Source organism: Parasteatoda tepidariorum, chromosome 5, assembly GCF_043381705.1.
Source record: "Parasteatoda tepidariorum isolate YZ-2023 chromosome 5, CAS_Ptep_4.0, whole genome shotgun sequence".
Lineage (NCBI taxonomy): Eukaryota > Metazoa > Arthropoda > Arachnida > Araneae > Theridiidae > Parasteatoda > Parasteatoda tepidariorum.
Window position 1 is genome coordinate 46656366 of NC_092208.1, and position 19181 is coordinate 46675546.

General features: G+C 28.8%; 2 protein-coding genes across 2 annotated transcripts in view; one reads left to right on the plus strand and one right to left on the minus strand.

The window, feature by feature from the left end:
* The first annotated feature begins 4978 nt into the window (after positions 1-4978).
* On the plus strand, positions 4979-14360 carry LOC122270030 (uncharacterized). The gene is made up of 5 exons (XM_071180896.1): positions 4979-5093; positions 8683-8900; positions 9742-9885; positions 11352-12722; positions 14056-14360. Exons 2-5 carry the CDS (start codon positions 8714-8716, stop codon positions 14178-14180), a joined length of 1827 nt encoding a protein of 608 aa, XP_071036997.1. The 5' UTR covers positions 4979-5093; positions 8683-8713; the 3' UTR covers positions 14181-14360.
* A 2140-nt stretch (positions 14361-16500) lies between these two features.
* The window catches only part of LOC107456027 (protein unc-93 homolog A-like), a gene marked incomplete in the record, with an annotated part of 16211 nt that continues 13530 nt past the window's right edge, over positions 16501-19181 (minus strand). Inside the window, 1 exon segment of the mRNA XM_071181395.1 lies at positions 16501-16729. Coding sequence (XP_071037496.1) covers positions 16516-16729 — 214 coding nt within the window.

Here is a 19181-nt window from a genome sequence, read left to right on the forward strand (position 1 = left end):
CACAAACCCAGCGTATGAATGCAACGCTATTCAGAGAAAAAAGAAGATGAGTATAGAGAATTAGCTTGCTCATCTTCGTTCATAAATTATAACAATTATATGAAAGGAGTAAATTTAGCAGATCAAAAGAGAAAATATTTTTCCATATCAAGGAAAACCTTAAAATGATGGAAATATTTATTTAATTTCTTCTCGACAATGCTGTAAATAATGGTCATGTATTGCAAATCACAACTAATTCACCTTCAACAAAAAATAATGCCAACTTATATGACATTATGTTAAATTTAATTGGAGTACAATATTGTTTAAGTAATAGCACAAGGGTTTCCTCAGAATTACATCCAACAAAAGAGTACACTCACAAACGCACGAAAATAGATGGAAGAAAACGTACGTGTCATAAAAAAAAATTAGGTCCAAAACCTATGAGCAATAGAAGTTTTCAAAGCTCATGGGAATGTGAAATTTGTCAACTTTGTTTGTGTAAAACATGCTTTAATGACTAAAGAGTCCTGTAAATTAAATAATTTCAAAAGACAAAATTTAAATTTACAACAAAAATAAAACAGTTTTCGACTAAATTTTACAACGTAATGAAATATCAGTTTTCCTTGTCTTCACTAAAAAGTAAGTTAAATTTATTTTCTGTATTATAAACATTTAAATGTTATTTATTTTATTACCGAACTTTCTCACTTAGTATTATTTTGTTAATGAAAATCTTCATTTGTTAAATACATTGATTTAAAGTAATGAAAACGTATTTTATGTCATATTAAATAAAAGTATTGATATATCTACACTCAATAACAAAAAAATCGACGCACCAAGAAGAAGTTGTCCAATTGAGACGAAAATTGGTGGATAGGAAGAGAATGTACAGAATAGTAAATGATTAAAATTTCAGAACAATTGAATAATTTATTGCAGAGTTACAGTAACAAGTTCAGTAAGGTGTTGACCAGCCTCTAGCCTGGATGCAAGCTGCCACACGGCGTGGCATAGACCGATAAAGCTCCCGGATGGTCTCTTGCGGTATTTCCCGCTAAATTCGATCCAATTGTCGAACGATGTCATCAACATTCCGTGCCAGATGCAATCGCCTTCCCATCATATCCCAGACATGCTCGATGAGAGAGAGATCTGGTGATCTGCCAGGCCAAGGAAGAGTTTGACAAGCTTGCAGACAGTTCATAGCAACACGTGCCGTATGTGGTCTGGCATTGTCCTGCTGAAAAGCCAGCCCAAAGCGCTGCAAAAGGAACTGTATCAAAACAGGTCTTAGGATGTCGTCGACGTATCGCTGTGCAGTAAGTGTACCTCTAATGACGACCAAAGGGGTCCGGTTGTCAAAGGAAATGGCACCCCAGATCATAATGCCTTGTTGAAGGCCGGTGTGGCGGGCAAGAGTGAAGGCAGGATCCCTCTCTGCCCTGTGCGTCTCCAAACACGCCTTCGATGATCGTCAGGACACAGTTGGAAGCGGGATTCGTCGCTAAAGACTATACGACCCCAGTCGGCATCTTCCAGTCATATCTGTTCAAAACATTCATACAGACGAAATTTCAAAGCAATCGGATGATTGCTTCTTGGTGAGTCGATTTTTGTTATAGAGTGTAGTATTCAGATGTAACTTTTTAAAAATGTTTAGTTGTTGTTAAAAGCAGAAATTAATCATTTAATTTTTTTTTGACGTTATTTCAAATACATATGAAATTTAATTTTCATATTTTTAGTAATTCATTTTAATACTATTTGTGCGCAATTCATCCAGCATATGACATATGCTTTTTCATTTAATAAAATAGTTTCTGAAATTTTAAACGTGTTATTTATCTACCAGTTTCGAAAACATAATGTATGAATTAACTTATTTTCCTATTTTTAAATTTGTTTTCTTAAATTTAAGAAGCATTGTCTACAATTACATATTTTCAAACAACAGAATTAAATGTTTTTTTATTAATTGTTATTTTTATTATTACTATTTTTTTTGCGTATATTTAAGTTTAAAATGTATTTAATAGAACTTAATGCAATTTATACTTACAACCATCTCTAAGGTCATCATTAAGTATATCAGCCAGAAGTTAATAATATTTTGATATAATTATTTTCTTTTCTAGTTTTCCTTTCGTAATGTAACTAAATGCACCATATCTTTGAAAAAAGATAGTTTTCTCGATATTGGTATACGAGTTATGTTCTAGTTTTGAAAGAAATTTTGTGTTTATATAATGAATTAAAAGTATTTAAATATGTATAAATTTTAAATAAAATATTATGTATGTTCGTTGTTCTACGAAAGTCACTATAATATATGTACATCTTCTTTATTTCATTTGTAGATGCCTTTACGTACATTGTCCCTTTTTGGAATGGAATTAAATATTTTATTAATTTCTAAAAATAAAAGTGTTTAGATTATTTTTGTTACTTTTGCTGCTATACTAACATGCAAAAAAATTTTCCTGGTTTATAAATACATATTATAATCAACTAATTTGAAGATATAAATGGCATATTTTTAGTTTATATTATAAACACCCATAGTTCCAAACATAATTTCTGAACATTTTTATTTAATTAAGATTTGGTTAAAAATATCTACTTGTGTTAAGAAAGGTTTTTCGAATAATAACCATAAAAATTGACGATGGTAAACATGAAACCACAAAAATTGAGAATATTGTATTTTCCTTTGAGACTATGTGTAGATGTGTATATTACTTTTCTGAATGTTTCAGATCAGTATAATATTTAAGTTGCCTTTTTCTCGCATATAAATATCGTTAGATAAAATCTCATTTTTGGAAGATAATTGATTATTTTTATATGAGTATGAAATATTTTATATGTCATTATGTTAAGGAAGATTTTTCTTATTTACATAAACACGAAACCTTTAAAATTGATAAAAATGTATTATTCTTTGAGACTATATGTAGGTGTATATGTTTCTTTTTTGAATGTTGGAGACCCGCATAATATTTATAATAACGCATAATATTATACACATAATATTAACGCATAATATTTTTCTCGTATGTAAATATCTTTAGATGAAATTCCATTTTTTTAAAATAATGAATTATTTTGATAATATGAGTGCGAAATATGTTATATTTAATTATGTAAAGGAAGATTTATTTAATTTACGAAGACACGAAACCAAAAAAATTGATGGAATCGTGTTATTCTTTGAGACTATATGTAGGTGTAAATATTTCTTTTCTGAATGTTTCAGATTCACATAATATTAATGTTGCTTTTTCTCGTATGTAAATATCTTTAGATGAAATTTCATTTTTTAAAGATAATAAATTATTTTGATAACATGAGTGCGAAATATATTACATTAAATTATGTGAAGGAAGATTTATCTAATTTACGAAAACACGAAACCATTAAAATTGATGGAATTGTATTATTCTTTGAGACTATATGCAGGTGTGTATATTTCTTTTCTGAATGTTTGAGATTCACATAATATTAATGTAGCTTTTTCCATGTATTTAACAATATGAAATATCAATTACCATGTAACAAAACTTTATTTTTTAAAGATAATTATTTTAATAATATTATATCAACATAAGTTTATGTTACATGTTGTTCAGAAAATATTTTTATATTCATATTACAGAGCTCGTGACATTATTTACTGGTATAAATCAGATATTATCATAGTACTGATACAATGATATAAAGAGTTCTCTTTTTTTTGCATATTTAAAGAAACATTAGTTACAAAATTTTTGAGAGAAACTTCTGTACATTGATATTTTATTCTAATATTAATTTAATTCTAATTTTTGAGAGAAACTTCTATACATTAATATTTTATTCTAATATTAATTTAATTCTAATTTTTGAGAGAAACTTATTGCCACTGTATCTGGGTTTAAAATATGTCAAATTATGGAGTTAGTTTTTCTGTTGGTGTAATGAGTGAGATTTTAGAATTTTACATTTTTAACTGACTTTTCACTTCAAAATAAAAATTTTCATTGTAATTGGTTTGCTTTTGTGATATAGAAGGTTTTATTCTTTCATTTTATAAGTAAAAGTAAATAGTATAAGTAATAGTAATAGATTTTTCTTCTATAAGAATTTTGCTACATAAATATTTGACAAAAAACAACTGATTCCGTAGTTGTAGAATTTGTTTCCGCATTTATTTAATGTCTAAAACCAATAGATTCGGAAACATTTTATTTGTATTTGATTTTTTATTTTTTTAAAATTTCATATATTCGTAGTTGTATATTATATTTAGTGGTATATTTGCTCATATGAGCTAAAGATGACCAAAACTACTGTTTAAATACCATATTTTCGATTTTAATACCAAAATAATGCTTTATTTCTTTATTTTTATTTTTCTTAATTCTTATTCTTTTTTTGAAGACAAGAAGACCGAAATGTCATGACCACAGTATGGAAATTTTACAAGAATTTTTTTCTCCTTAGATAATTTAGGAAGCTAGAAATTACTTAAAATTGAGGAATATAAGCACCATCTAGATTTTAGTACAAGTGCGTGTACTGTGCGTGTAAGTATATGTGACTAATATGATAATTGTTTTGCTGCTCACAAATAAGGCTATTGGTTCTAGAACTCTTTAAAAAATTCTCTAAATTGTTTAGCAAACTCAAATACATCAATTTCACATATTTTTTAATTAATCAATGCTCATCGCAGCATAATTAATTTAAAATTTATATATTGCTTCAGGAAACTAAAGAAATAGATCACTAACGATGGAAATTCATGTTGAATAGATTTATTTATTTTCAAAAAAATTGTTTGATATCGTCTATATTTAATTGAACTAAGCATGATGTAAAATGATGTTTACGAATTAAACTCTAAAGTTACAATGTTGCAATTAAAAAGAATGACAAGAAAAGAAAAAAGTGGTTTTTAAAGTTTATGCCCAAAACATATTTTGCATTCATTTTTAATTGAATATCATTTCCTTCATAGTATGACTCGTTTTTTTTTTGCTTTGAAAAACTTTTTTATATTTTTAATTCTGCTGAATATTTAGCATCAAGTAGAAAGAACCAAAATTTACACAATTATGGTAAGTGATTTGAATTTATCTTTAAATCTACTAACTCTTTAATAAGAATTTCAACCTTGGTTCAAACAACAATATAATAGTTTATAACATTTTGAGAAAATTCAAAGCAGAATTTGCATTAGTGATGATGTCAACAGTGTCGTAAAATATATCAGAGCGTTCTTCGAAAAATGCGTTTAAAAAATTCTTAGTGCGTTGCATTTGTTTTTTTTTCCGGCTAAAAATTTGTTTCCATATGTTTAAGAAACTTAGATACAACAGAATGATAATAGTTCATAGAGTTTTGAAATCCTAAAAAAATTATTTCAAAAATGTAGTAATTAAAAGATTGATAGTTTTTGACAAATGTGGTCATTATAATTTAAGTAATTATCTTAATTGGTTTTCATTTAAATAATAATTAAAGAAAATGTTATTAAGGATAATAAATTTTCTCACAGATATTCAAGCTTAAATAAAGTCGAATTGATAAATCAAATTATCAATTTGAATTATTTTTTTTGGATATTAATTAAAACTGTTGTACAAAAAACTAATGTCTTTTCAATTAAATGAATGAATAAATAGGGTGAAGTGATTTTTAATCAAAATTATTTTAAATTAATGCTATTTAAATTATCGAGAAATCTAGGTAGTCACAGAAACTTAGTATAAAATTGAACAAAAAATTAATTTTCTAATAATTTATAATAATGGAATATATTTTTTATTTATCTATCATTTTCACCCCACTTTTTCTTTATCCAATCTTGACTTTGCCGATTCTTTATCATTTTAACAAACTTCCACTTCTTATTGAACTGAGGGAATGGGACCAGTTTAAGACACAAGGTGGGGTGAAAATCGATGTAAAGAAAACCAATTTGCCAAGCTCTCATGCTAATCTAAGAATTGTGACGGCATCTTATTTGTTATGGTCAATCTTGTAACATCACTGATAGAAAAGTACGGTAGGTCTCGACAAAGGTGGCCCGGCACCTTCAAAGTTATATTTTCCAGCAACATTTCCTAACTAATTGTTTTGTCACTTTAGCTAATAACATAACCATTGGCCGGAATAGCCTGGTTGACAGGGCTCTGGACACACATTCGTGAAAACAGCACTTCCAATCCAGCCGACTGAAGATGTAGTTAATGATGGCTGGTGAGCGTTAAACCTGTCGGGTCACAAAGTCCCCCATGTCCCCATAGCAAATTACACCTATTAAAAAATAACAAATTACACCTATTAAAAAATAACAAATTACACCTTTATGTAAAGAAGAAAGAAAGAGATTATTAAAATCTATTGAAAGGATTTTTTCTTCCTTACAACTCATTTTATAACTGAGAATAATATTCGAATTGATATCTTATTTCACTTCAAAAAGAATTTAAAAAAAAATTAATTCTTATTTTGTCCCTATTTCTTGGAAGTTTCAGCTTAAATATATCTTTGTCTTTAAAAATTCCAAATTAAGCTTAGCTTTATTTCTTAATCTTGAATTTTGTTAATAAATATAATATGCAATACTAAAGAATATCCTGAGGATCATCTGATACATTCCAAACTAAATACCTGACATGGACATCGAGAAAAATGTTATTGGACTATTAATTAATAAAAATNAATATTTTCACCTGACACGTAATAATTTGAAATAATGGAATCGACAACAAAAGACAATCTCGAAAATAATTATTTTTTCTAAATTTTAATTTTATTTTACTTTGTGTCTCTTTTTTTTTCTTCATTTTCATGCATTGTCATCCAATTCTGAACTATGTGCCAAATTTGAAGTTTGTAGCTAGTCGGGAAGTTAGTTTAAAATCGATTACAAAATTCCACCCGGACAGACATACACGCAGGCAAGTTTATATAAACGTGGTAAAAAATAGCATGACGTGCGTTATATAATAACGTGCGCTAGCAGTCAGAAATCAAATAAAGTTACAGTTAAAAATGTGTTGTTAGAGAAAATAAAAAATAATTTTTTCATAATCTTATAATTTGTAATAATTTTATATTGTATTATAATTTTATAATCTTTTATGATTTCTTTTATAATTTAATAAAGATTTATGAGGTCAATACCGTAATATAACGATCTAATTACTAATCCTATCAAAAAATAACATAACAAATTACACCTTTATGTAAAGAAGAAAGAAAGAGATTATTAAAATCTATTGAAAGGATTTTTTCTTCCTTACAACTCATTTTATAACTGAGAATAATATTCGAATTGATATCTTATTTCACTTCAAAAAGAATTTAAAAAAAAATTAATTCTTATTTTGTCCCTATTTCTTGGAAGTTTCAGCTTAAATATATCTTTGTCTTTAAAAATTCCAAATTAAGCTTAGCTTTATTTCTTAATCTTGAATTTTGTTAATAAATATAATATGCAATACTAAAGAATATCCTGAGGATCATCTGATACATTCCAAACTAAATACCTGACATGGACATCGAGAAAAATGTTATTGGACTATTTATTAATAAAAATGCTTAATTAATGAAATATCCCTCAAGGTAAGTGATTATCAATTAATTTTCGACAAGTATTTCACAATAATATGCATGCAACTTATAATTATATGCATGCTCTTATAATAATTATTGCTATATAATAATCACCCAACTGAAATTTTAAAACCATTAGTTTTTCAAATATGTTTTAAATTTATTAATTATGCAATTGAATTTAGAAAAAAAGCTATTAATATCAACGTTTTCGATCATCAAAATATCCAGCTAAACATTAATTATATGATATGCACATGTAACATTTTCTTTTCTATCTTTTTAAAAATGTATAACGATAGTATAGATTTCATTTGACATGAATCTCTTTTTACTATTAACTTATTAAAAATTATACTTTCTTTAGCTTTTCAATTAGGGAGATTGAGTGCAAATGATATTCATTATCTTTATATTCTTTTGAACATTTTTTATCGCTATTTAAAATAATTTCAATTTCCGCATGTATAAATTCTATTTTTACGACGAGTTTCCACATTTCAAAGAACAAAGTTAGAAAATAAATTGTGAACTTTTAATCCTGAAAATGAAATTTATTACGATTAAACAATTATGTAAGCGATCAATAAAGTAATCAGTTAAATTTTATAATAATGATTCGTTAAAAAACTGCCTCTGGAAAAAATATATGTTTTCTTTAAAAAAAATTTTATGAAAGTGTATTTTTAATAAGTATTGATTTTAGTTTTAGTAAGTTTTCAGCAATAAAATGAGAAAACTGAAGCTCCTTAGCACTTCCCATTGTTATGGGGAGTTGACTATCATATCTTACAGAGAAAAAGGGTAAAGAAGTTAGTGAACAAATTCTTCGGCGTTTCTGCAATTTAAGGGAGGTAGAGAATTTCGGGAACCAGAGAGTTAAAGCTTTTTGGTGCATTACTTTTAAACACTCTAGCCCGGAAATATCACGGGCACGAGAATTTGGAGATGAAATCTCACTCCGTGATTTTGACACGAGTGGGAAGAAGTATAAAAAGCGTACATACATGAATTCGGAAAAATTAGTCTAAATTTTGCAGACCTAGCTAATTATAAGTACTTTAATAATGTATTCATTTTCAGGACTTGGTTGGATTATTATCGAATTGACGACATGAGTGGTGTAGATAGCAGCTACAGTTGGGTGGTAGCTTTAGCAGGCAGTCTGATTTCCTTGTTAGTATCGTGTCCCGTAAGACTTGGGGCACAGATCTTTGTGTCTTTGCTAGATCGTTATGACACGACCAGGAAAGAAGCTTCTTTTCCTTTCGTACTAGCTGCGTTTTTGAGAGGTGTATCAGGTACAGTTTATAATTTGAATTCATAATTATTTGTTTAAGAAATTTAATTGGATTCATTACATTGATTATTATAAGCACAACAATAAGCATACCGAGCTAGACCTTCAATTACAAGTTGCCTGTTTATGGTGGGAGAATTGTTATCTTTTTCGGGAAATACATGGTCCACATTGATGTTTTTTAAGGTAAAATACCATTGTTGGATTTTCATTACACTGATTATTATAAGTACAACAATAAGTACACAGTGCTAGACCTTCAATTACAAGTTGCCTGTTTATGGTGGGAGAATTGTTGTCCTTTTTAGTGAAATACATGGTATCCATCACTGTTTTTTTTAAAGGTAAAGTACCCTTGCTGGATTTTCATTACACTGATTATTATAAGCGCAACAATAAGCACAGAATGCTAGACCTTCAATTACAAGCCGCCTGTTTATGGGAGTAGAATTGTTGTCTTTTTTAAGGAAATACATGGTATTCATCACTGATGTTTTTAAGGTAAAATACCAATGCAGGATTTTCATTACACTGATTATTATTTAAGTTTAAGAACCGTGACCCAATGGGCTCTTGCTCGGTATTGCTCGCCAGCCTGAAATTGAAAGGCACATCACTTTTATAATCAACTTAAATTTCATTCTCTCAAAAATAATGCATCCTACGATTTTTTTTATTATTAATAGTTCGAAAAAAATCATTTTTCCTTTCTAATATACTTAATTTTTTTTTTACTTTTGGTTAACTGGAGTAATATTTTTTAAAAGAAAATTAAAGCGTTATTTCGAATTGTTTTACGTAAAAGCTGCCATTGTGATTTATTCTATAATTTTAATTTCTAGGACCGTTTGCGGGAGCTTTTGGTGATAGAATCGGCTTGCAAGGAGTAACAATTTTCGGATGTTTACTATGTTCAGTTGGTGTTGGAGGATGTTTCTTTGTGGAAGATGTTATGACAATAAATATATGTCTGGGTGTAATCTTTGGTAAAAAATTTAAATTTCTAATGAAATTAGGAAGGGAAAAGCAAGATAAATACAATTATAATCTTTAAAGAGATGAGGCGTTTTGAAGAAAATTCTTCTTTCAATTATCTTTTATTTATTAATTTATTTCATTGAAATAGATAGCTTTTTTGAAAAATTAGCATAAATGTAGAAAAAAAAGAAGCTTATTGGTAATGAATAATACTGAAACTTTTTATTTTTAAAAAAATTGGGTTTACAAAAAATTAAAATATTTCTGTTAGATAATTTTTTTACAGAAATTAAAAATAAATTTATTACATAGAGTGTTTTCTAACTGAATTTTGACAAAATATTAAAAAAAATGTAAAAGTAAAGGAAATCATTGATTGTCTTAGGAGAAGTATTAACAATAATTAGCAAAAAATAATGATTGTGGCTTTTCTCTGAAGGTTGAATCGCCAAATTATATGGTTTTTATACTTTTTTGTAAGTATCTAGTCATAGTTACTAAGTTTTGTTCATCGCTCAAATCTCTGATTGCTGGATTAGAAAATATCATGAAATGTCATTATGAAGAAAAGCAACAGTTTCCAATATGTAAAAAGTATTTTTGATCTAATTTTTCGAGTTTTAAAAAAGTAATTCCTGCCTTGTTTGCGTTTACAAAAAATGCTGATTGATTGATCTTAATAAACCATTGATCTTAATCATAATCCATTGATCTTAACATTTTCGATTGATCTTAATAACGTTAATTAAAAATGGAAAAATCTCGTTAAATTGGCGATATTTAGAAAAAAATTAAGATATCTTGTAACATGGTTTATCGAAGCTCTTTCGCCAAAGAAAATAAAAGAACCACAGATTAAGAGCCTTACTTTTGAATCAAAGCAATAATTTTAAACAATATATACCATCTTGTCATAAGAGGTATCTGGGCTTCAGAACAGAGAAATAGTATTAATGCTTTTAAAATAATTAAGCTTCTTTTAAAAAATTGCTAATTTGGCAAATTTTCCATCCAAATGAAAGTTATCAAAATTACTGCCTTATTCTCAATGTTTGAAACTTTTTAAGAGCTCAGATAATGCAGCAATTATTTTATAAATTTTATATTACCTTACCATCGGTGAACAGCCGACGCAATGTCTTATGTTTACGACTACTAATGCTCAACTCCATAGACTGTAATTTTGTACCCAATCCAAAAGGCAGGGAAACTCCTGGATCAAGTATTGGGGGCAATTCGCCTTTGTGGAGGACTTTTTGATGGACTTAACCCGCATTTGCTTTACCTGTTGAGGAAAACCACGAAAACCTCCCACTCTAGTTAACACAAATGATGAATTCAACAAGAGTTCGGAGTCGTTTGGGCTTTTCTCTTGCCGAAATATATTTATTTTCATTTAAACGTGTCGTTTTTACTTAATGTGCTGTATTTGTTTTAAAATTGTTCTACGAAATAGTTAATAATGTCATTCCAGGTATCGGTTACGGATGGTCATGTGCTCTCATTCCTGAAATTATAAATCAACATTTTAAAAAACATCGCAGCATAGCATATGGTATCACTTCGTCAGGAGGTGGACTTGGATCTTTCTTCTTTCCACCAATCTTGGATTTAATTTTGAAAAAATTTGGAGTATCCGGTACGTTTCTCATAATGGCAGCATTGCTATTAAACAGTGTGCCAGCAGCAATGCTGCTTAGAAAACAAAAGAGAGTAAAGAAAAGAGCCAATTTCTTACCATTGCTTGACACCAAACGTGCACCTGCAGCTGAAGACAAGAGAATATCTGATCGTGCTGCCATGCAAGGCATATCTAGGTCTTTTGAAGAGTTGTGTGAAGTTTCTAATTGTGAAGTTGATTTGCTGTCCAACTTTCAGACCGACAATGGAAATTCTAAAATTCAACTAAAGGATGCAAATATGAAGCAAGATACTACTGATATGAAATGCCCCGTTGCTGATAGAAAAAATCTCGTTATGTGGCCTGTAAAAAAATTTCCCGAATTAGCTGATTGTAAAGTTGATTTGATGTCAGACTGCCAGACTGACAATGAAAATTCTAAAATTCAATTAAAAAATGTAAAAATAGAACAAGAAATTGAAGATCAAGTTACTGGTGTGAAAAACTACATTGCTGATACAGAAAATCACGATTCAGATATAAAAAATCACTTTACTGATATGAAAAAATCTGAGAGAGAAAATTGCGAGACTGTAAATTTACTCAAAGCTAAATCGAATTCTATTTACGAGTTAGGGAAATCAGAATCTCCCCATAGCAAACAGCTAGCGCTAAATGAACACTTTAAGACTAATGTAAAAAATGCCGAATTAAATTTTAAAGGTGGATGTCTCAACTCGTCTGGAAAGTCTCTTTTTTCGAAATTCAGAATTCTTTGGAGTCCTGAGTTCATAACATTAGCTTTCATACAAGGAGTTAGCGGTTTTGTAATTCTAGTATTTTATACTATTATTGTCGATTTCGTTCGGGACAAAAGAATTGAACAACATTTGGAAGCATATTTTGTGATGTCTTTGTCTCTTTTTGATACAATTGGTAGGTTAACTTTAGGTTTAATCACTGATAAAGGCTTGATGACAATGGAAAACTTCAATGTTTGCTGTTTTGCAATCTCAGGATTCATATTTGTGTTGCTTGCATGGTTGCCGGAATTCTTTTCGATCATTACTATTATTTCATTGATGGGTTTAACTTTTGGTGGTATCACTATTGCAATGCCAGTTTTAATTACTAAATTTATAAAGAAAGAAAATAGGTCCATGGCCTTGGCATCTAGGTTTATAATTATGTCTCCAATGAGTCTTTCTGCATCATTACTTATAGGTAAGAAAACAGTTTTGTTTTAAAAATACTTTTACAATTATAAATTACGTGTTTTTTTAAAGGAAATATCCACTTTTAAATGAGAATTCCCGAGAAACTGAAGCGGAAGGATATACATGATTATAAAAAAACATCTGAAATTGTAAGGTCTATCTTTTTTTTTTTTTTTTTTTAAAAAAAAATATGGTTTTAAATTGTAATGTAAATATAAAGTGTAGTAGAATATAAAATTTTATATTTTATGTTCAACTTATCAATAATTAGTTAGTTAAATGAGGTAAGTCACTCCCTAATTTCAAAAAAGGATTTTCTCTAATTTTAATAATAATTAAAAAAAAATACTTGCTCCATCACTTTATAACATGAGAAAAAAATGTTGCTCACACAGAAGCTATTTTTATTGCATCCTGCTAGAAATTAATCGAATAAAATAGTAAAACTACAATTTATTTTATTGTTATTTTACCAGATTTAGCCAAGACCGTATAATATATAGCCATGAAAAATATAGTATTCAAATCTTTTAACTGTGCGAAACACAGTTTATTGTTTATGCTCCCCTAATACGGGTAAAAAAACAAGAACTTTAATCAAGCCAACTTGGCCGACCCTATGAAGCTACTTAGTTCCAAGCAGCTGGGTACATACCAACACCGGTCAATTGACCGGTCAACATCTTAAAGGAGATATAAGGGATTAGTAAATCTCTCCTCTAAGGTCAACAGCGCCGATCAATCCCATGAACGGTTGAATCTCATGACTGGCTGGTTCAAATTCCAGCGTTGACACTACAATATTTCTTTGATCCCTTCAAGACATGAAGAGTTTCCATTATCCTGCACTCTTCTGGCGTTTTTAGAATGCAAAACTCTCATTCACGCATAGATGGCAGCACTATAGATCTGCTTAACACAAAAAATTCAAGCATTTTTGATCTTTCACGATAGTTGACATCACTTGCAGGCTTATGGACAGAACACAATTGATCCATAACTTATCTCTAATTACCATTACATAACAAGAGGCCATTACATAACCTAACTCCATTGACCAGTTAAATTTAATTTTTACGGTTTTAAAATTATGCTAATTATAAATAGTTCCAAAACAGTATAATTCTGTGTTCACGGATTTTTAACTTGTAAGCTGGGTTTCAAACCTGTAAAGTTAGAGAAAAGCTTCGAACAATAAACTTTACTGTTAATTGGATGGGCAGACTACTACTGGTTATTTTACTGCAATTTTAGAATTGAATTTCAAACAGTGCATTTACAATATTTAAGATTTAGAAAAAAATATTAACTTAAATTAATCCGTAAATTATAATTTATAGGTTTCTTTCGAGGTTCCATGGGATCTTACGATGGTCTTTTATACTTAATGGCTTCAATGTTTGCAGTTTGTGTTATATTGCTTCTGCTGTTACCCATTCTTGCAAAGCAAAGGGATCATGTATAACTGAAAGGAGCAATTAAAAAAGTTATGTAAAAATGTGCTGGCGAGAAAGTTCTGTATATCAAGGGGTGCGGATATTGTGTAAAGCTGCTGTCAAAAGGAATGTTAAACTTTCAAAGCAAACGTAATTCCAATTGTTCAAATTACACTAGTGGAGTGAAATATACAAACATATTCTTGTAATCAATTTGTTACGAATAGTTTTGAATATGTTCTGTTATATGTGACAGTATCTTAGAGATGTGATGGCATACAAAAGTAAGAGAACGCGTAAAACTTGTTGTTGTATATATGTTGGAAAATTGTTACGTTGAATCTAAAATTATATATATATAAAAATCTTCACATAATTATTGACACCAATGATTCCTGATTAATATTGGTAATAGTAAATACTTGAAATATACATTAAATAAATAAATAAATAAAATACATATTGATTTCCATTTCATTTGCATTAGACATTATTAGTTATATTTTTAGGTTCAACAGACAAACCTTAAAAATTCTAAAAAATATCTTTGTCATCAAACTAGAACAAAAAAAATTGTGATCGCCTTTTCGCAGTCACAGGTTATCCATTGCCAAAATGGTTGTTGTCTAATTTTTTATTTTTTTAACATTCTACCGTATAAAGGAGCATGGTAGCTGAAAATACACTCATAAACGCCTCGGTATATTTAGGCATCGTTTTTTTTCTTGCTTCAACTCAAACCTAGGGGCAGTGTCAATCAGCTTGGGACCCTCTTTATTTGTCATATTCACTTGAATTAGTATTGAAAACGATCCAGTTTTGAACTGTAGGTTAGAATTTCTGATTTTTAATTAAAGCAATAAAAACAAAAATATCGCTCAAATGATGAAATTCTCCTTTATTCACAACTCAGGAAGTATTTATGGATCTCTCTGGTCCCATATCTCAAAAATAAACTCCCCAACTTAATGCATAAAAGAATTTAAACTGAAAAAAAGAATTCTAAAAAAATTATCAAACAACAGCGGTCCCGCATGCAATGACGGCGCATGCTCACTGTTTACTATTACTCTTGAACACAATTGAAAAGTGTGATAACTTCCAAATTAGATGCGCACGTCATCAAACTCAAAACAAGACCGATCCTGCCAATGGGTAATAAAATACAGGGTGTCTATAAAAGAACTCCAGTCAATAAGTATTAGTTCTTAAATGTATCTTTTTTCAACACTACTTTTAGACAAAGTAAACTTTTGAAAATGAAGCAGTATGCAGATATTATGAGAAACACACTGATGATGATGAATGATGGTTGCTTAATGATGGGTGATGAATGATGCATGAAGGATCATAAATGATGGCTGAAGGATGATGGATGATGAATGATGACGGATGACAGTGATGAGGACAAATGACGGTTAAAATCACTACTAGTTCCCATATTCTGCTACTTCACATACAATAAGGAATCACATACAATTGAAAGAGAACATACAACTTATGTTAAACACTTTTTCTTGAAAATTTCTTATTCTAGGAGTGTATTATATTTTGTACTTATAAATGCATTTTATTTTGCTTCATATCATTTCATATCATCATATCATCATTATCATCATCATACGGTCGAATTTCACTTTTAACTTTCCATTTTTTGCTAACTGCGTGGTTTTTAAAATTGTAATTTAGAAAACCAAAAGTTCTAGTAAACGATTGACATATAAACGAAAAAATTACCAAAATGAATGGTTTATGCATTTGGTTTTAAATGCATTTGGTTTTTCTTACCAGAATTATGTGTTTAATTTTACCAGAAATGTCATTACCATACAGTACGGTAATTTTACCAGATTTTTTTTTCTCTGAGTAGATATAATTCTACGTTCCCTATGCCACCTATTGCGACAATATATTAAGAATCATTGGCGTCACTAATAGTTTAGCAATTAGTTCCACAATACCAACGTAATTATTTTATATGTATAGTATAATAATTTGTATCGTAATTATTTTCGAGATTTAGATTTAAAGTTGTGTTAAATCTTCATTATTCACTTCGTTAAATCTTCATTAGTACCAGTGACTTCCACAATGCCAGTGTAATTAACTTATACGTATAGTATAGCAATTTGTATTGTAATTATTTTCGAGATTTGCATTTAAAGTTGTGTTAAATCTTCATTATCACGTCTCTGTATAGTGAAAGGAAACAAACATTGCGATGTTCGTCAAAAAATGTCGCATGCTATAAATATCACACGCATTTATATGTAGTTGGTAAATACTTAGATTAAACATTTCTTTTCCAAGTATAGTCACAAATAGCTTTTAATTAATAATAAAACAAACAAAAAAAAAGCGTATTTATTTCATGAAATACTTTCTTTTATGTCTTTTTTCGACAATGACGTATCCAATAAATCCAATAATAGATACAACAAGTAAGGCACACATTTTTTCAAAAATACAAAAATATCCAGAGATTGCTAAGGATAAACATAGGCCTAAGGAATACCATACATAATAAGCAGAGAAAGCAGCTTCTTGGTTTTCTTTAAAGAATATTCCATACAGTGCTGAAAGTGATACAATTCAAGTTTTAAAATAAACATAAATTCATACGGATTTAAAATGCTAAAACACTAACTTCCAATAAATGATAAATTCAACGAGTATATATTTTGATAGTTAAAGATCATACTAAGTAAAAAAAAATAGAGTAATTTAGAGCACAATGATGTTAAGTGCACAGAGAATTGCCTTTCCATAAATGTTTTAAATGTATAAATTTCAAACTATTTTAGGATCAGCATTTTTGCTGACGAATCGTTTAATGGAAAATAATATTTTCAATACAGAAATTAAAAGCAGAAGTCATGTTGTTTGTGAATTCTAGAACTTTTTTATAACACAAAGTAAAATTTTGCCACTTAATTATATATTCTTCTTGGTCTTTTTCGAAAAATATTCCATACAGTGTTCAAAAAATTCGAATTTTGAAACAAATATAAATTCATACGAATTTAAAATACTAAAATGCTAGTTCCGATTAAATGATAAACTTACTGAAGTTAAGGATTTGAATAAGTAAAAAGCTTACTGAAAATTAGAGCACAATGATGTAAAGTGCTCAGATTTTTTCTTCTTCTTAAATTCTTTTAATTTCTAATATTTTTGGCTCCATACATTTACTGAAAGATTATTTAATGGTGCACATAATGACTTATTAGTATTTCCAATGAAGAAATTAAATTCAGGATTCATAAATTTCGTGAGTGTTTATTGAGTATTCTTTATTTTGTGAGTGTACATTTATTTCAATGTCACAAAGTAAAATAGTATTTTTGAATTTTTGTCGTTTATAATAAATAAATTAAAATGATACATAAATATCTTATAAATAGAAAAAAAATGAGCTATTTATTTAACAGGTTAAATCAAAAGAATTTAAATTTTGTAAATGTTCCTGAATATTTTTTATGAATAATATGAGTAGGGTCGTAAATAACGTCACCTCAATGAAAGAAGCCATAGTTGACTTTTATCATTTTACTTGTTTTTAATTGTAAAGATATATGCAACAATGATTTAATTCTTCTCCACTCTTCTTCACTGAGAGAAACTTTTATTCAACAACAAGTGCTGTTAAAAGTTTACGAAGAGCTAAGTGATAAAGCTACTTAACGATATTTTAAAGAATTTGCGAAGATTAGTTTTAGCCTTTAGGATTAAATAGTAAAAATGATCAGCTTAGCTGTTATTTCCTATTCATAGACTTCTAATTGAAGAAATTTATGAATTCCGTTAGATTATTTGCACTGATTGCGACTTAATGTTCAGATTAGCATCTTAGCGCATCAGAAATTAATATGTATCCATTTCTTCTGATAGTTGACTATTTGTTTCCAAGTGCACATGCAACCTTCTTCCACTCAAAAAGCATTCACAGATTGTCACTTATCAAAATGAATGATTTGAAATAAAAATATAGAATTTAATAAGATTAAAGTAAGATTTTTCTCCGGGAAATTCAATTTTTTTTTTGATAAATGTCAATGGAAACTTTCGTTCGTTCACTGTGCTTTTCATACGTTTATACTCCCTCAATATATATTTATAAAAGGGAAGGGACAAAAAAAAGAAAAAAAGAACACCATAACCAAATTTTAATATCCTTTACCTAACGAAAAAAACTACCTCCAATGTCCTTTGAGCGTTATCACTTATTTTGGCTGTTTATTTGTTTAAATGTTGAATAATCGCCTTATGATTATTTTGTATTTACTTACTTACTTATCCTCTACGTGCCATTGGGCACTCAAGGCCTCTAGCATATCCCTCCAACGCCTCCTGTCTCTAGCAATAGATCTTGCTTCCTCCCAGCCAGATATTCTACATTCTTTTAATTCGCCCAAAAACATGCATTGGATGGTAAGTCTGGGTCTTCCTCTTGTTCTTTTACCATCAGGGGCCCATGTAAGCGCAACAGATGTAATTTTTTCTTTGGGCATTCTAAGGATATGTCCGAGCCAGCTCCATCTTCGTTTTTTAATTTCATCTTCTATTGTTTTTATTTTAGCTTTCTTTAATAGATTTTGGCTTGATACTTTGTAAGGCCAGAAAATTTTAAAAATAAATCTTAAACATTTGTTTTGAAAGGTTTCTAATTTTTGTATTTCGATCTTAGTCTGTTTCCAGGTTTCTGCGCCATATAATAGTACTGCTCTAACAATAGCTTTGTAAACAACTATTTTTGTCTTTATTTCAATATTTGACTCTCTCCAAAATTTATGTAATCCCTTAAAACATGTTCTTGCTTTGATTATTCTCTGTCTAATATCTTCGCTACTTCCACCTTTTTTATCTACAATAGAACCTAAATAGCTAAATGATTCTATGTCATCTATTTCGTGATTTTCGATTTTAATTTTGTCATTTTTCTTTTGATTTATTCTCATTACTTTAGTTTTCTTCTTGTTCATGAATAAACCTACACTATTTGAATATTTGTTGAATTTGTCTGTTTTAAG